This window comes from Epinephelus moara, chromosome 20, assembly GCF_006386435.1.
Source record: "Epinephelus moara isolate mb chromosome 20, YSFRI_EMoa_1.0, whole genome shotgun sequence".
NCBI classification, from domain to species: Eukaryota; Metazoa; Chordata; class Actinopteri; order Perciformes; family Serranidae; genus Epinephelus; species Epinephelus moara.
The window spans coordinates 9,889,774-9,909,485 of NC_065525.1; the positions used below are offsets into that span (position 1 = coordinate 9,889,774).

At 41.3% G+C, this 19,712-nt stretch overlaps 2 protein-coding genes across 3 annotated transcripts in view; one reads left to right on the forward strand and one right to left on the reverse strand.

Annotated features, from left to right (window-relative positions):
• The window catches only part of LOC126408262 (histone H4), a 583,921-nt gene that overhangs the window by 317,688 nt on the left and 246,521 nt on the right, over positions 1-19,712 (reverse strand). The gene's annotated exons all lie outside the window — the stretch shown is intronic.
• Positions 1,796-19,712, forward strand: part of LOC126408230 (guanine nucleotide-binding protein G(o) subunit alpha) — a 141,663-nt gene continuing 123,746 nt past the window's right edge. The window contains exons 1-2 of one of the 2 annotated variants that reach the window (XM_050073681.1): positions 1,796-2,752; positions 3,543-3,585. In XM_050073681.1, the coding sequence (XP_049929638.1) occupies positions 2,635-2,752; positions 3,543-3,585 (161 nt within the window). In that variant the 5' untranslated portion in view covers positions 1,796-2,634. The remainder of the gene's footprint in view (positions 2,753-3,542; positions 3,586-19,712) is intronic. The other variant, XM_050073682.1, reaches the window with a different exon arrangement.

Genomic DNA, 19,712 nt, shown 5'->3' on the forward strand with positions numbered 1-19,712 from the left:
GAAGGCACTAATTAGCAAAGCATTAGTTACTAATTTCATACCAAAGTCAGGTTTTACAACAGATGATCAAAGTCATAATCATGATGCCAGTTGGTGTGCGACTCAAATAAGTGCAATACATACAAATTCAAGATCATTTACAATTGTGAACTGGATTTAGATACAAATGCTGTATGAAATGTACTGGAACTGCACTGCAGTATGACATGGGACACTCTGTATGTTGACAGTAACCAAACTGAGAGCTCCTGAGAAGGAAAACATACCCATGCACTCCACTGCTTGACATGTTTCATCAATGGGAGCCTTCAAGTACGAAACATTTTTGGTGATAGGTAAAACATTAATATTTATGGACTTAACATTAGAAAATAAATATTATAATAATAATAATACAATATCTTTAAGGGGACAGTTCACACCAAATTAAAAACCCATATATTTCCTGGTACCTGTAATGCGATTTATCAGTTTAGATTGTTATGGTGTGAGTTGCCCATTACTGTTAAAGAGACCTGGATACAGCATTGGTGGCAGGGCCCCATTCATTCCCAGGAAAGTTGCGCAGTGGTGCATGAATCCAAATTGGTTAAACTGCCATGTATGAAATTACCCAGATGATCAGTACTGCTTTCACCTTGTGTGGCCCATAAAGCAGGTACACTAGAGACTCTCTCTGGTTTAGCTGGCTGGCCTCTCGTTTAACACTTTGTTTACTTGAATTGGGATAAACTAACTAAATCATCCACATCTTGTAGACTTTCCAAATGTTTCTGAACCAAATACATCCAATCCTGATAGTGAGACAAGTCATTTCACAGGGGCTGTGACGCTCAAAAAAATGTATCCACTGGTTTACAGACATCTCTTTGTAAGTCAATGGGAACAAGTCTTTTTGGGCTGCAGGTCATTACATGATGGACCCAGAAGTTGTGATTCCACTGTTTGGTCACAACAAAAATTGGCTTCAAAGCCTGGGGCACCTCATTGGAACCGGGAGGAGCAGAGTCTTGGAGATATCAGCTGTGCAGATGTCTGCCTTCTCTCAAATATAATGGAATTAGGTGTCACTCGGCTTGTGGTGCTCAAAGTGCCAAAAAACATCTAAAAAACTCAACAGCAAAGTCTCTTTCCAGAAATCATTACATGGTAACTCAAGATAATCCACAGGCTTGTTGTGAGCAGTTTCATATTGAAACTTCTTTCTTTCTACTGAACTACACCCACCAACGGTATCACTGTGCAGAGGGAAGCGTGCATGTACTAGCCTACTAGCTCACCTAGCACCACTGAGCTAGCTAACATTACAGCTAGGCTAAGGAGGACGCCATTGATGATGGACTAGTCTCTAGTCTCCTTCTTTGTGTTGACATGGTTGGTAGATGTAGTTCAGTAGTAAGAAAATAGTTCCTACACGAAATTTCTCGCAACTAGGACTGTGGATTGTCTCAGTAATGGGGTCATGATTTTTTTTTTTTTTGGCACTTGGAGCACCACAAGCCGAGTGCCATCTAGCTCCATCATATTTGAGAGATATGGCAGTCATCTCTACGGCCAATATCTCCAACACTCTGCCTAAACAATCTAGATTACATAGCACTACCGGTAAGAGGGAAAATATGTCGTTTTGATTTTGGGGTGAACTGTGCCTTTAATGACAAGCGTTCCTATATGTCCTCCTCAGCTCTCATTGGCTGAACACACCTGTGACCAATAGAGAATCGAAATATCCATCCGCTGACACAAAGTTCTCTGCTCATATTCTAGAGGAATGTACACGTAAGATTAAGGCTACAAATTAACTCTTTGTTGCTCTTGAGCTTATTTGAGTTTTGTTGCAGTGGCGTTTTATTTTCACTTTCTATGTGTTTAAGATGACGCTTAATATCTGTCCATAGAAGCCTGTAGAGGTAATAGTGCACCACCAGGCAGCGCCACTGGGAGTATGGATGCTCTCCCTCTCTCCCCACTTCTGTTTTTTTTCACTCTTCTGACGTCAGCAACCTGCAATTGAACGGACGCACTAACGAACGACCGAGCCCCTACCGGAGCTACCGGGAGGCAGTAACGTTACAGAGCGAGTATCCCGCCGCCCGTCTCGGAGGAGCCAAACGGAGGAAAGGTCCACTGTGAGCCCGCCGTGAGAACCCCGTGCTGGAATCAAACGATGCGAGCGCTGCTCACCGCCGCCCAGTAACACACACTAACGCCGAGTGGAGAAGAAGAGAACCGTTACCGTGATTTACCGACAGAACCCCAGAAGAGAGGACGGAGGACGGACGGACAGACCGCCACCGAGACCACGCTTGAGAAACAAACAACTGCGGTGGCTACATCGAGTTGTGTTCGCGCTGTGGATCAAACCCGAGTGGATCCTTGATTTAAATGCTTTAACGGTGCCGTTACCCCCGGCTCGAGAGCGCGAGAGAGGGAGCTGCCCAGAGAGAAAGCCAGAGAGGGATCACAGAGGGATCGAAGGCTCAGCACAAAAAAGGAGGAAATAAACCAAGAAGGGAGGATTTGCAACCAGCTTTGTTTCCACGCACAAGTTTCATTGAATCCACCCTTTTTATTGCCGTTTTTTCTTCCGTGGATCCCGGTATCGGTAACGCTATCAAGCTGTGTTCTCTAACCATGGGATGTACTCTGAGCGCAGAGGAGAGGGCGGCTCTGGACCGGAGCAAAGCCATCGAGAAAAACCTCAAGGAGGACGGTCTGACCGCGGCCAAAGATGTTAAACTGCTGCTGCTCGGTAAGGGAGTTGAATTGCCTACTGCAGGGCCTGTAGAGCCACGGCAGAAAGGTGTGGTGTGTGAGGGGGTGGGCGTTTGGTAAAAGATACATCACTGTAGAAATAAATAAAAACATGACGTCCATCATAAACTATAAAACCAACGATCTGAACATAAATCCAATATAAGGGCAAAGAGCCATTGATTTGCTTGATTTTGCCTTCTAAACACACCCTACCCTTTCATTACATCACTTTAAAGCAACCTGCTGTAATATGGTTTTATCCATTGCAGAAATGCCAGGTGGGTAAATTGTCATTATGTATAAACAGGCAGTATGCAGGTAAAAGGTGGGAACTACATCAGAGGTGATAACTGCAGATGGGAAAAAATGGCAGTATGCAGCAATGGAGGGCCAAGCACAGGCAGTTCTGCTTCATTGGTTTGGGGTGGGAGATTGATTCATTGATTCTTTGTGGGAAAGTAGCCTGTAAGTATTTAATCTATTCGACTGACTAAATAGAAAGATGGAGGGCAGAAGGGAATTAAAAAAAGGATGTTGAGGAAGAAAGGGTGCAGTCACTTTCTCCATCTTTTTATCTCCACCCCGCTGCTGCTACTGTCCTTATTCACTTAGGTTTGAACAGGCTGATTCTCCCTTTCTCTCTCTCTTCCACCCCCTCCTATCTCTCTCTCTCTCTCTCTCTCTCACACTCTGTCTCCATCTTGCTCTCTCACAAACACACACACACACACACACACACACACACACACCCTGTTTACATTGTCTTCTTGTCTCTTATTCCTCAGGGGCTGGAGAGTCAGGGAAAAGCACCATCGTCAAACAGATGAAGTAAGTCTCTAATAAGCACGGTCTAATAACCCTATAGAGTGTATGCGTGTGCCTCTCTCACTCTTTCTTTCTTCTCTCTCTCACACACACACACACACACACACACACACACGCACACACAAGTGTATGCAGCCCGATCTCAACATGAGCACCTTTATTGTGTCATGTTTTTTTCCCTTGGAAAAACAGGACTCTTGACCCTATAGTACTCCTGACCTCAAACCTTACTCGCCATGTCAAACATCTGCCCATACTTCACTCTTTCTGCCCCTGTCTATCAGCTGATGTTGCTCTATGCTGGTGGAAAGATGTACCAAATTGGATGTAGGGGAAAAATAATGTAGGTGTGGTGACTGTACTGCTATGTATGCATGGGGGTGCTGTATCATAATATATGGACTGTTCTATATTAAGTTTCATGTGAATACACGCTGTTCTGTCACCGTCTATAGCAATAGCATTTACTGAAATTCTTGAATTTCCTGCATAAGCTTGTGCTAGTTATATCGTACAGAATTGAGGTGTGGTCATGTCACCAGATCTACATAGAGATAAATAGAAATCCTGCAGCAAATGTATGTGAGCCTGTCAATTTAAACTCACTTTGTAGTTGTACTTGCACACTATTCATTTTAGTATTAGTAATAGGGTTTTGGACAGGGGCGATCTTTAACTGATATCATGCAGTTGTAGGATAAGAATGCCTAAGGGTGGGATAAGAAGACGGCCTCAGATCTACTTTGATTTCCTCCTACACATCGAATTCTGTGATCTCAGGTGCAGAGGCAACCTCGACTCACATGCTTGTGTATTTGCTGTCCACTTTAATGCTGTTAAAACGGTACATACTGTCGTTTTTTATCAGAAGCTATGGTACAGTGTGGAGGGCTTAGTTTGGATAGACAATATTGTCCACCTACTTTAACAAAAATGTATAGTAATATTCTCAGCTGAGTGACTGTTGCTATCTTAAGAACTTTAACAGTGAGTTTCAATGACCAAAACCTACATCTGCTAGGACAGTATTGCTATATAGTACTACATTTATAAAGCTAGAAGAAGAGTTAATCCATTAATGGATTTGTCGATTGGCAGAAAATTAACTGGCAGCTATTCAGAGTGTCGTTTGATTGTTTAAATGTAATTTTTCCTAGCAAATATGCAAAAATTCATTTGTTCATTTGTTGTATGTCATTAGCAACTGAATAACTTTGGGTTTTGGATTGTTGGTTGCACAAAATAAGACGTCTTAAGATGTCAGCCTCAGCTTTAGGAAATTGTTACTGGCTTTTCTTTTAAACATTTTATAAACCATTAAATGGATACTTTGCAGATTTTCAGCCAGCTTTGGATCATCTCAATGTGTGTAGTATGTGTAAATGAACTAAGTTAAACTTCCCTCCATCTTACCAGCGCCAAGATCTTTCTCTCATCTCTTAGCTCAAATTGTGTCATCTGGCAGATTTTCCCTGGCATTAGGGCTAATAATAATCAGTAAAGGGAAAAAAAATCACCCTTTGCAGGCCTAATATATTTAATGCAGAAATACGAAAGAGCCTTTAGCTATGACACCATCAATTTCTACCGGTTGCTGTAGCCTCTAATACCTTCATGTAAATACCATGTAGCCTGTTGGCTGTGTCAGCATCTGTTACTTACTAACCAGGGGTCAGCCCCATATAGCGCTGATAAAATACCACCACAGTACTCCTGTTTTACCCCTGTAGGGACTTAATGTGTACCTGTGGTACTTAGCAGTGAATTTAGTGACTTAATTAAAGCTGTGTCTTTTTTTTCTCCTATGCCATCGTTATAATGTCCTTATAATACTCCTATAGGGACTTATCTCCGTTATCAGTGGTGCTTAGTGCAGATTTTCTTTCAACCTTATCATACTTTAATAGTATTTTTGTATTTACTATATCACTGTGATAATCCTGTAACATATCTACAGGATTTACTGTAGTTCTTTTATAAGGTCTTCTGCACATTGCCCCCCCCCTCTGTCATTTTATCTGTAATCCAGTCATGACATATGGTTTCTCCTCAGTCTCCTCTGCTGCGTCATTTTACAGACAGCCGAGTGCGTTTTAGCCGATAATAGGCTTTGGTTGTGGTCATATAGTGACATATCACATGAGGACATGATTCAGTGGTACAGATGAGCCTGTATCTCAGCTGTTAATGGTCATTCCAGCAGCAGAGCACATTCTGCACGCTGACTGACCAATGCCCCCAGTGGGTTTATTGAATGTATATATTTGGCCAATACTTTCAGAGCAACTGAATTCATTGGTTTCATTTGAAAAATTACACATTTATGTAACTTGGAGTGATGCAAATGAATAGTAGTAGGTGACTGTGTTAGTCCATATAGGCTTAAGCCTATTATGTTACTGTTGCATATATTAAAGTAGGTGAACCATGATGTTACTGATGCTTTACAGTCATTACATACCAAAGTCACACAGTATATTAGATTAATACTACGAAATGAATTTTACAGTATTTCTTGACAGCGAGAGAGAGAGAGCCAGTCTCCTTTCAGCTGGGTCTCACCACGCTCACTCCTTTAAATTATTTCAGCCATGCCACCTCCGTCTTTCTCTCTCTTGTCTGATTACAGCCTACAAGCTATTCTTGCTTTTGCTTATGCATGGGTTGATGAAACAGCATCTGGCAGACAACATTGTCTGTTAATTGTTGGAAAAAACAAATATTGATCTTATTTAATAGGCTCTGGGGCCACCTTATCTCAGAATAAAAAGCAGTGTGATACAATGTGCTTCCACAAGGTGATTAATGAGGCTCGCTGATCATGAATGATTTGTTGCAGCCATCTCAGGAGCTTTACACCAGGCAGATACTTTCAAAGTGCCAACCACTGTAAATGCAGGAGGGCCACCCTTCTGTCTTCCAAATGACTTCCACACCTATCAATCGCCAGAGTAAATGTTGGCATTTTATGTTTCTGCAAATCACAGATATGTTACATTTACATGTTATTATATAGTAGATACATATAACACGTTGTGTTTTAACAACACTGGTTACTGTGTGGTTAGGTTTAGCAACAAATACCTCTTGGTTTGTTGTAAGGAAAAGCTCATGTTTTGGCATACCCATTTGGAGGGGGGCAATTCAAGCAGGAAAAGCAGCTTTGTCTTGTTCAAAAACAACGGCTTATTGTACCACTATCCTGACAGGAAAAGCAGCAATGTGTTTATAACAAACAACTGCTTTTCATGCCCAAAAAGATGCTGGAAACAGAGTGATGGGTCGCTACAAAACACCTACATTTGGTGCTTTAATGTCATTGACAGCTTATATACTCTGTCACTTTAGAAATGTCTAAATGATATGTATGAAACATGCAATTGTAACATTTCATGGTTTGCAGAAATGTAAAATACCAACATTTTCTGCTGGCAACAGGGCTAGACTTCCCAACTGGAATAATCGCTTAAGTGGTGCAATTTGAAACCAAAATGTGTAATTTTCACAATTTGCTCTGGTCTTTGTATTTCTATACAAAGGGAATCTGATATTATAGAGAGGGAAGCTGCTTTACAGTGGTGGACATTGGCCTGCCAGGGAAGCCTTTACGTTCCTGCTCAGATACGCTCTGCTATTTCCGGAACCGCATCAGAGGAGTGGAAAGCCCTTACTGCTTTTTCTTTCTCAGTGCTTTGAACATCTGGGGCGTGCTCCAGTGACCAATTGTGTGTGTCTTCAGAGAGAAAGACAGAGATGAGTGGATTAGATTTAGATGTTATGGTGTGTATATTGAGCTGCAGTGTGTGTCGCAGCTGTGCATGTGATCTCAGTAAGTGGAAGTAAAAAGTCTATTGGGCTCTGTACAGTACAGTGGAAAACTACTGCAACTGTGCCCACCTTAAAGACTGCCAGTTATGACTTTTTTCTCTAAGTCCTTTATGGAAATGGCTTCTGAAATATGCTTGGGCTGAAATCATTTACCAGAAAGTACATGTGTCTTAAACACAGATTATTGCTTTCACAGATGATGCAATCACTGAGTGACAATAACTCATGACAAAGCACTGATAACGTCTCAGAGGGGAGCACAGGTGTATTCTGTGTGTGTGTGTGTGTGTGTGTGTGTGTGTGTGTTTGTGTGTGTGTGTGTGTGTTTTAGAGAGGGAGGGAGACTAAGAGTTGATTACACATGTGTATGGATGAGTGAGTTATCAAGGTGTGAAGCTACAGCACAGTCTAATGTGAAACTACAGTTGTGAGACAAGAAAGGTAATGAGGCGTAGAAGATAATATATTATTCTGCAGAAAGAAAAGAAAAAGTATTTGTTACAGAAAGGTGAATGACTGGATTACATATTTTTTGTCTATGTACATGATCGCCTGTAGTGTAATATCTGGGCCCTCAACGCAAGGGACTTGGTCATATGTGAACATCGTCTCACTTTCTCATATGTGTGTGTGTGGGTGTGTGTGTGCGTGCGTGTGTGACACCATCTGTTTATGGAGCCTGTGTGCTTAAACGTGTGCAAAGGTTCTCTTGCTGCCCAGCTGGCAAACTGACCTCTCCAGCAGTGCTCACTGTTTGTTTCAGTGTGTGGGAAAAATTATTTAATGTAGTAATATATACATGTAATTTAGCAGAACCGATGAAGCCTCTGCTTAGCACAGCTACTAAAATGTGGGAGGGGGGATTAGTGGGTCAACCCAGTGGTGGGTTTAAGTGCGGCCCCCTCCCATTTGTTCTTTTCAAAATATGTGTGAGTTGTTTGCTTTACCAGGTTCTGTTTCAGGGGCTGCTCCAATGACAGCAAACTCAAGAGATGGATATAAGTTTAGGTGCTGTTGTTCTTTAAAAAAAATATGATGAAGAATCTCAATTATACACATTGAACTCAGCTCACTCATCATGGTTAGTGTTACTTTAGCCCTTTTTAGATAGGAATTGTGCAAATTTGCAGGAAAGCCCAATCAGTCTTTTTTCAGCATTGGCAGTATAAAAACAAAATCAGGGAGTGCGGCAAAATGCCGCCTACCTACTTTTGTTTACAGAATGCGCCTTTTTCTGGGCAATGGGGGGCGTGAGCAAGTAGCACAACGTGTAGCTCAGCATGTAACGTAACCAATGACGTGGGAGGGAAGCCGCGGATAGTCAGTCCTTCGGCGATTCTCTCATAAGTCGGCCCGCTCTTCACCGTTCCCGTCATCTGACGGTTAATGGCCTCTTCGTTTGCGAGGGCAAGGAGGGCGCGCAGTTCCTTGTCTCCCCAGTTGCTCATCTTAACAGTGTCTGTCAGGTTTGCGTTTCCCTCTTGCTATTAGCTGCTCGCTCATTCCTGCTATCAGCTGTTCCCTGTTTATCCACCGCCAGTGGGTCGCACGTGCAGCGCCATCAACAGCTCCTCCCACAAGTCTTCAACAGCCTGTCCCGTTGCGGAAGGCTGCTTAGGTCTGTTCAAACTAAAAGGGTTCCGCCAATATGATTACCCCACGAGGCGGAAAATTGAGCACCTTGGATCAACTCGCCAATCCGGCATTTAGTGTGTCTGAATGCTTGCAGCTTGCTGGCAACACGGCTAGGGATGTCACGATTATAGATTTTCTTGGTACGATTATTGTCAGAGAAATAATCACGGTTTTACGATTATCACGATTATTATGCATTAATTATTTAAACACTATAAATGTGTAAAATCACATGAACACTCCTTATAGATCTTTAAGTTTCATTTATTTCCATGCCAACATAACAAAAATAATATAGCAACAAAGAAAAGTAACCAAAAAGTAGTGTGCAGACTCTACTTTTACTACATGCCTCTTTGTGGTCCAGCAGTCTAAGTTTTTTCTAGGATGTGCATGTCTGTTTGTTGTCTTTAAATTACAATTACACAAATAAATTGAGAGCATATCTCGTGCAGTGTTAATAATAAATGAAACAGACATCGTGCTGGAAGGACAAGTCCAACATTTACTCAACACAGATGGGAGGAAGCAAAAGGACGTAATACTAATGCTAAATGTTCACTGACTGAGGACCTTGAGAAGACATTACGTATATCTTCCACATTGCACACTGACACTGAAACAGTCTGACGACTAAAAAAAGGATTTGAACTTGTAACAGTCGAATATATGAAATGTGCCTTTAACATGGTGTATACTGTGTCGCCTAGCAGCAACGTCATCAAGCAACGCCTGTTATGATTTGAGTCTGTTGAGCGCACCCAACGCTGGTCGGACGTATACTTATGTGCTCCTGCTTTTTTTTTTATCTCTCAAGACAACAGTGATGGTTTTAAGTACGTGTGGCGACTATTTTGTTCATGTATGAAAATGTAGTAGCCGTACAACCGGGCTTGGTAAGCTTGGAGTGTTTTTAAGTTGATGTAAGAATAAACGACGAGCATTTGTGAAATCCCGCACTCGTATGGACGTGAGTTTCTGCCTGTCGTCTCACTCCAAAGAGCTACACGGACCCAAAACCATTACAACCTCACGCTGTGTGCACACAAACTGCAAAACTATCCATCAAAAAAGTTTTTGAGACGTGCCTTAGCTTGTCACGTTGCACTGTAAGCCCAACTCCTATCATACCACTACGCCATTAACTGCAAATGACACGCTAACATATAATTTTTAATTCACTTTTTTGCGGCATGTTTGAAATGTCATGAAAGCCGTTGTCAACAATGACCCCTTGGTCATTTTGCGATAGCCAGAATGATACCACACGGCTGACTTTATCTGTTTTTTTTTGGGGGGGGGGGTCTTCTTCATCCATACTTCATCACTCTGAGATGCCGCTTGTGTAACTTTGTTTTCATTCCGTGCGAGTTGCACTGACCTACTGTATGTGGTTCCGTGTCCCGGCATAATCTTTGGAGAGTGACGGTGTTGAGGAATCTTTACGAATAATTAACCGTGGCGTTTAAAATTGTGGTTAATAGTGAAATCAAGTAATCGTGACATCCCTAAACACGGCCCAACATTTGCGGAAAATCTGGCAGTATAGAAGGGGCTGTTGTCTGCAAAAACAGCCGTAGAATGGCTCTGGAGGGAGGAGTGCTCCAAAGTCTGAAAAGTTAACCCTAATGATGTCATCAGGGTTATGTCGTACACATTACAAACTGGTGCATTGACATGCGTTTACCAAACAGGAAAAGTTTAATGAAACACGCTAGTTGCATCATGGGAAATGTAGGATCCAGTGTTTTTTGCAGTCCAGTGTTTTTTACAGTCCCAAAGAAGGGACTAGGGATGTCTATTAGTTAACCGTTAATTGGTTACCCACTGAGAATATTATTAAATCCGTAAGTTAATTTTGCTACTGTTCAGTTAAGTACCATTAGGCTTCTTAAAATATTCCTGGAAAAGGCCATCATCGAGGTGAAGCTCCAGGACCAACTGGTAGTAGGCTACTCCCTGTGATCCGCCCTCTTATTCGGGTCTCATGTACCCACACAGATCTTTGTTTCCATGTCCCCAACAAACTAGTTGCTGATAGCCTCTCAACTTCAACCAGAGCTAGAGCAAGTACCCTCTGGCTGTCCATTTTAGTAACTAGCTACTAATCACTGGGAAACAAATTAAATTAAATTAAATTACCAAAACAAAATGGTAGATTGCTCATATTAAGAAAAATGTTTTGCATGTTAAGGCGGCAAGTCAACTGTCTGCCAGCAAAGCCAACAGAAGATAAGAGAAAAGGCGAGATATTTACAACACAAAACCCTAAAATTACACCACCTCTAAATGGATAGCAACATGAAACGCAGTGAGTAAAGCTCATTGAGTGAAAGGAGCACCTGATCAAAAGAAAAGTGTAACTTGTAATTCATTTTACTTTGCATTTTATGTATTTTTTCATTTTAAATTAACTGGTTAGTTACCTGGTTAATGGGTGTTGGGCTTTCAAAAGCAAAATTAACTGAAACTGACATCCCTACCCTAAGAGTTAGGATATATATATATAAAAACTGAAATACCCCTTAAAATGGAATCTACAGATAATCCTGTTATGTTTGGAAACTACGTTGTGAGCCTTCTGGCTGCAGAGAGATTTGTGGCACTTTGAGACAGAAAGTGACTTCCTGACTTCTACCACGGTATCTTTGCATACCTGATTAAATCTCAAGGTTATTCTTTTTCAATCATTAACAGTTTACAACACATATAAAACTATAAAAACTGTAAACACAAGATGTGATAGGATGAATGCAGTTTACAGACGGTGAATAACAGCAATAGAAATGGCCTCTACTGCTCGCACAACAATTATGATTTGTAGTTGAATAAGAGAGTTACTAATTCATACCCAAACAGGGGAGAGCCAACGCTCTGTCATGATTTCATCGTCTGTGTTTATCCATGCTTAGAATGTCTGGATTGTCGGGACTCAAGACACATGGACAGTTCTGCTTTTTAAACACAGGCACTCCTCATTTGTTTATTGTAGCCCACAGAACAAGGCCAAAACACCTTACCAAAAGAAGCTGCATTCAGTATTATTACAAATAGAAAGAAATAAGAATGTAACCATTCCTCTGCTAGTAGGATTTGAGCAAAGAAACATCAGACCCATTGAGTCACTCAGTCGCTGTGTGTCTAATATACAAAGCTTCACACCCTCTGTCTTTCTCCTTTTCTTCATCTCTGGCTTGCTCGTACAGTGTATGTGTGTGTTTGTGCCTTGCTGACATGATCGGAGGCGACTGGCCGAAGGGAGAACAAACGCTGTCCGTCCCTCACGGCTGCACTACTTCCCACAGGCTGTTCCCACCGTGTGTGTGTGTCAGCTTGTGTGTGGTTTCCCTAGAACAGGAGATAATTAGGTTTAAGCCTCAGAAGAGGAGAATAAAAGGGGGAAGGGGAGGAAGATGGAGGGGAAAAAAGGTGGTGGTGTTTTGTGCAGAATGGCAGAGGGAGAGGGGGGTTGCAGATGGAGGAACACAGAAAGGGAGTTTAAATGAAGGGAAATAAATGCCCAGTGCATAGAGAGAGAGGAGCAGCCTGTCAGTGGGCTTAGAAAGGATTGAACTGGAGGAAACACAAAGTTTGATAAAGTGGTGGAAGTAAGGATGAAGAGAGGGGTGATGAAGACTGGAGTAGGGGAGGAAGAGTGAGGCGAAACTACTAAAGGGAGAGGGAAAAAAGGGAGAACTACAGGGAGACCCAGTAGAGGCAACCAGGGAGGGAAATTTAATTTCTTTCACTGAGGGTAAAGTGATGTGGGAGTGTGAAGAAAAGGGTGAAGGGAGGATGAGTGTGAATGAGGTTGGGGAGGTAAGAGACGGGATGCGAAGCCGTTATGAGCCAGAGAAGAGAGATTGGCAAGCGACAGAACATATTCTCACTTATTAAGCAAGCTAGAGAAAGTGACAAAGGGAGACAAGGACAGGGTTGTGAAGGTGCAAAGGGTACTCCTCCTCTGGACTCTGTTCTCCTTGATAATTATTAGCCTCCTTTCCCTGGGATGGTTAGACACAAGGAGAGAAAGTACAGAGCAAAGAAAAAAAAAGAGAGGGAGGGGGTAAAGCATGGGGGGGGGGGGGGGGGGGCACTCATGTCGGCACCAACTCAAGTGTTGCATGAAGAGACAGTCTGTAACTGGTTGTCTGAAACAGTCCGTCAGCCAGATCGTCACCCTTCATTGGTTAAATTTAGCCGTGGGCGTGCTCATTGCTGGAATGATTTGATTGGCTGCCTCAGTGAGTTGTGAAATAACAGCAAAGCAACATCTCATGATAGCTGTGTGTGTGTGTGTGTGTCAGTGTGTGTGCTTGCTGGCACGACCAAGCAGTCTGATAACAGTGTGTGTATTTGGTGTGTGAATCCTATTTGCATTTTGTAAATAGGCAGCCGGACAACAAACAAACTTTATCAAAGTAAGACACACGTATGCCCTATTCCAAATAAAGAGAGATTTTTAAATATCATTTTGGTCTCATTTCTCATACACATTTCTGTGCCGTCTTTGTCTCTCTCTCTGTGGACATAAACACATATTTGCAAAGTCAAAGCATGTTTACAGATGGATGACTGCTGCTAAAAGCAACACTGATAGCAAAAAAACATAACAAACAAACCCAACCATTTAAACTTGGGATGTCAAAAACCTGGGGTACGATGTTACCATGATAAAAAGTTGAAAAAAACGAGAGATTGATTGTAATATTAAAAAACAAGAAGAACTATGACAAAAAAGTCCTTATTAAATAATAAATGTGTGTGTTTTCATTGGGTCTCTGCGAATCTGTCTTCTTGACTAGTATAATTGTGAACTCTGCTGCTAAGATTAAAAAAAATATATATATAAAATCATCAGGGACTCAGACAGTTGTTATCATTTATTAATGTACAAAACATACAGTTTAGGGGTAACAATTACATGGCTGGGATGATTCTAACTAAAACATCTATTTATTTGTTTTGCCTGCTGCCACACTGTCAGAAATGCTGCCTCTGATTAGTCAACAAGACACAAACACAGCCTCTGATTGGCCAACAAGTCATGAACACAGCCTCTGATTGGTTGACAAGTTGGGTACATGGCCTCTGATTGGTCGTCAGACTTAACCCAGGCATCGGGACAGCTAGCAGCATAGCTGTTTTCAGCACGAGAAAATGGATAAATAATTACAGAAGACATTCAGTGTGGGATTGATCATTCTGGGTTTATTTTACGAACTCTCCAGAAAGACACTGCAGTTCAAAACTGGATTACAAGGCCTCTGAAAGGGATACAAGTGCATGACAGCAGCGCAACTGTTAGCTCCTTGTGGGGAAATAAAAGTAAGTCTCTCGCATACAATGTTCTAGAGATATTTTACGTTAGCAACATTATGTCGTATATGGCATTGCTAACCCCAGAGTTAACTTCTATAGTGTCCAGTATGTCCGATTTGTGTCATCAGTATTGTTCAACACTTGATGGTGGTGCTTTTCAGATAATTTAAAATCAAACATCACATTTAATTTTCACTCGCCCAATCAGACAGCTACATGAGGCATTTCACTTTCCTGAACACTTAGTTTTCTTGCCTGGGCGAGAGTTGATGTCGAGCCCTGACAATTTCAACACGGAGAGATGCTATCTCAGCAGCTATAGTATTGAACTAACCATGCAATATCGTGATAGATTTCGTCACAATCCCACCATGGTATCAAGAATTTTTTTGTCGGGAAATTTGATATATCATTACATCCCTAATTCAAACACATTTGAATAGTTTTAATGAGATGTTAAAGGTCATCAGTGGCATTTAATGATCATGACATGGTCAGATACTGTAGATTTGTGAGGCAGCTGTTTTTTGATAGAAAAGTTATTATAGTCAGCTATACTCTGCTTGTCTGTGCATGTTATAACAACTTGTGTACACTACATTGTAAACATAGCACGATGAATTCAATCAATCTGTCAGCCATAAATTTCCTCCCAAAATAACAGGCTATGCAAAGGCATGAGTTAAAACTTGTGCTTCAGCCAGGCATCTTGTGCAGGAGAACAGGAACCATTTGGTGACTGGTATCAGATCAGCTGATCGTCATGTGTTAAAACGGCTGATCTTTATCTGTCATATAAAACAAAAAACAAACAAACAAACAAAAAAAACTGCCACCACATCTTAAAATGATAAAGGCTCTGCAGACTATCGTGCAGTCACAGCTCTGCAGTTCTACACTTTTTCAAATTTCTCAGGTATGGAGCACCACGTGTTAGCCTACCTGCCAATTATCATATATGTCCTGTCAGAACACGTTAGCAGTCCAGTTACTGGTGGTGACACATTTGCTTTGAATGCAGATTAAATTTGTCTCTCTCTACAATGATCATTTCCCTTGTTCACTTCCTCTGTTACCTTTTGATTATACGAAAGGCTGTTCTGTACTAAGCCCTGTCTGCTCTCTTTCCTGGTCTGCAGTTGTATCAGACCAGGTCAATGTGACTGTGTGTGTGGTCCGCGCGCTAATCAGGGCTTCTCATAAAAAACAAAGGTCTTTTGTAGGAAGAAATTATGTGTGTGTATCCGTGCTCGTACATGTACACACAGTTGTGTGTGTGTGTTTTTTTCCCCCCAGATTTTGCTGTTTTTTTGTGTGCATATGTTGATGTGGTTGTGGGAGTGTGTATTTTTGGCAGATTTCATGTCAGTTCAGCGCACTGCGAGACAAAGGAGTCTTGTTACAGTGACCGCACTCAGCTGATATAAAGTCAGCTGATGGTGACTGGGGCTGGGTTTGTTGCTGAAAGAGTATGTTTGAATCCATCTTTGTATTTTTGTCTTTGCATCACACCTAAGTGAGAACAGAAATGTGCAGGAAACAGAAGCTGTTCTGTTCTATCCAGTGGTTTTATAATAAATACTACTTTTGTGATTATTTTTGAGGCCTTGTCAGACAGGTGTTGATTCAATTTTATGATGATTTTTTAAGCTGTTTGTGATGCTGCATTGGATTGTGTTAGGTTCTAAGGTTTTTCAGTTGCTTTCCGTCAACATATATGTTAATTATGTGGACAAAGTACTCAAGAGAAACAATTGAAAACATAATACTGTCTAATACATCACCACCACAATGTACAGCATAAGGATTGATTCAACACACACGCAACTGAAGTCATAGTATAATATATGGAACAAGTAAGTAGGGCTATTGCATTACTTTGCATTACATCATCCAGGTAGCTTATAGCCATTGATATGGCTTCAAGATATGGTTGTATGGTTTGTAGATTCCATGTCAGTATTTTGTCAATACAGGAAGTAGGTGGGTAGATTAATGCCTTTTTTATGCCTTTATCTAAATAACAAATACTAATTCTAAAATGGCAACATGCTAACAGTAGCAATGCTAACATGGTGTTTGGTGGGTAAAATGTTTACCACAGAGGTGGCCAAAATTTTTTGATTATGAGCCATATCAGAAAAAATAAGGCATCACGGGCCAAACAATAGCAAATGCATAGTTTGAGACCAGTTACATGACAAGACAATTAGTGTTCCTAGACCAGAACACCTTCATTCAAAATTACTACGCAACATGACTAGAGATGCACCGATCCAGCTTTTTCAGTTTTGATACCGATCCCGATGCTGTGGCTTTGAGTACCAGCTGATACCCGTTACCGATATGATATGACATGGTTTACCTAAAAAGCCATATACCTTTGTGGAACAGAAAAAAACTAGAGGCATCAGGCATTGATGACTAAGCGATAGATAGAAGATAAAATGAACAAGATGAAACAGATTAATGCAATGATGAACTATTCATTTTTAACAAAAATAAACATTTACATTTAAAGGGAAAGGACCGCCTATAGGTTGTATTTTCCGATACCCGATCCATCTATTTTGATATCGGGCCAATATTCGATCCAGATATCGGATCGCTGCATCCCTAAACATGACTAAATAGTTTGAATGTTTGACATTACAGTAGTTTATTAGTGTGCCCACCCATTACAAAAAGCGTTTCTCAATCTTCCGTCTTTTCCTGTCTGCCACCATGTTTACTGAGGTTAATGATTTCGTCAACTAATTATCAATCAATTTAGGTTAAGTAGCAACATCTAGTTTTCAAATTAAGAAGAGCAATGGCAGGGCTCGCTAATAGCAGTTATTCAAGAGGACAGCAACATTGTGTTTAAACAGCTGTGCAATATACAGTACAGTTTATTAGAAATAAGCTCCAGCCATATTCTAGTTTATTTTTAAAAAATTTGCTGTGGCCTCTTTAATAATGGGCAGCGGGCCGCAGGCTGTAGTTTGGCCACCCCTGGATTACCATGTTCTTCTTATACTTTTAGTGTGGTAACATGCTAACACTTGCTAATTGGCAGTAAACACAAAGCAAAGCTGAGGCTGATGGGAATGTCGTTGCTTTTGCAGGTATTGTGTCATAAACCAAAGTATTTGGCATGTTATAGTTTTGAACTTATGATGACACTAGATGGAAAGGTTAAGAGATCACCAAAGTTATTGCAGTTTATCCTTTAATGAATGTCTGTGCAGCATTTCAGGGCAATCCATCCAATAGTTGTCGAGACATTTCACTCAGAACCGCAAATGTCAACCTCATTGTTGCACTAAATAGAAAGCCAGAGGATCATTTAGTCCTCATTCAGAAGAACACTGAATGTCTGTGGCAAATGTTGTGCCAATCCATCCCCCAGATGTTGAGATATTTCTCAGGATAAGTGAAACATTTTGACCTTTTGCTGGCACTAGAGGAAGAATTAGAAGATTGCAGTCATTTGGAATCAGCCTCCTTGCACCATGGATATCTGTACCAAATTTCAAGGCAATCCAGCCTATAGTTCATCTTCTAACTGCTTCATCCTCTTGGGGGTCGCGGGGGGGCTGGAGCCTATCCCAGCTGACATTGGGCAAGAGGCAGGGTACACCCTGGACAGGTCGCCAGACTATCGCAGGGCTGACACATAGAGACAAACAACCATTCACGCTCACATTCACACCTACGGACAATTTAGAGTTATCAATTAACCTAGTCCCCAATCTGCATGTCTTTGGACTGTGGGAGGAAGCCGGAGTGCCCGGAGAGAACCCACGCTGACACGGGGAGAACATGCAAACTCCGCACAGAAGGGCTCCCACACCCGGGATCGAACCGGCAACCCTCTTGCTGTGAAGTGACAGTGCTAACCACCACACCACCGTGCCGCCCCCAGCCTATAGTTTAATAGTTTAATTTTTCAGTCTGGACCAAAGTGGTGCACCGACCGTCAGACCACCATTAGAACTACACTGCCAGCATTACTATTAAAAAGTTTGAATGATTTAGTTTAAACATGTAATTAGTTCAAATTAATTTAATACAGAAGATGATTAAAGATTGAATATTTATGTCTCCCCATATTCAAGAGATTTAAACTTTAAACGAAGAGCCTTGGTCTTCACTAATAAGACAGGCAGACCAGAGCCATATATCTGGTTGTTGGCATTCCATGGTTTGAATCCCAAACTGAAGTAAGTAATTAATAATGGCACAGGGGAAGACAGGAGAACTGAATAATTACATTTCGACCTTGTATCTGGGACAACCTGATTAAACCTATGGCCTTGCTTCTCTCTGTCTCTCTCCATGTCTGTCTCATTCCTTCCTACAGTCTGGAGGTTCCATCAATCTGCCAATGACCAAATTGTTTCTAACAGATCACATGTTGACTTATATAGGCTGCAACATTGATGTTATCAACTGCTACTGGAACAACCACTTCCCATAATTGCACCGCCAACTGGAAATGCATAAAAAGAGTCACTGTTTCTTCTACATCAATTTATGCATGCCTATGTATCTGTAATGCTAAAACAAAATCTCCTATACATTGAATGTGTTTTTAATGGCCAAGTGACATATTTAATTATTCCTTTGAAGTCTACTGGCAAGAGAGACTTAAAAATATGGTTTTGGCTATGATTTTACAAATGCTAATGCCTGTCAGTGTGGGCCAATATGGAACACAATGTGACCTTAGGTCAACAAATGGCTGAGATCTAATTAAAAGTTGCAAGAAACAGTTATTAAAAATATAAACTGTACACTGTACATTCTTAGGAAAAAAAAAAGGTTTCTCTTGAAGGGCTGACGTTCTACCCAGAACTATTTCCTTCTGAAGAACCATTTTGAAGAAAGGGCTCTTTCAAGGTTGTTTGCAAGAATAAGGGTTCCATTATGAAATCTTTTAATCTGAAGATAGACTCACAAGTCAGTCTTTAGACGCTTTGCTTAACTAAAGACTGATGTCTTTCTCCCTGATTTTGTGTTTAGATGGGCGGATACAATTTCAGAGTTTAAAAAAACTCCCTACGTTGCAGAACCAATAGTAAATCTGCAGGGCGGTCCTTCGGTGGCTCGCTGAACTCTTGTGCTTGTTAACATGGTCCCACTAGAAACACGTGTAGCGGTACAAAATGGCTCAGCCGCGGTCGCAGAAAACGCTGTCAAAGTTAGCGGATGTTTGTCGCGTTTGCGGCGACACATTCTCACCAACTAAAAGAAACAAACATAATCTTTTACAAGGCCATGACTCATCCGTCCGGCCGGACTATAGAGGGAATCGCCTTGTTGTTTACAAATACTTCCGGGTAGAAAACCAGCAGAGCTTG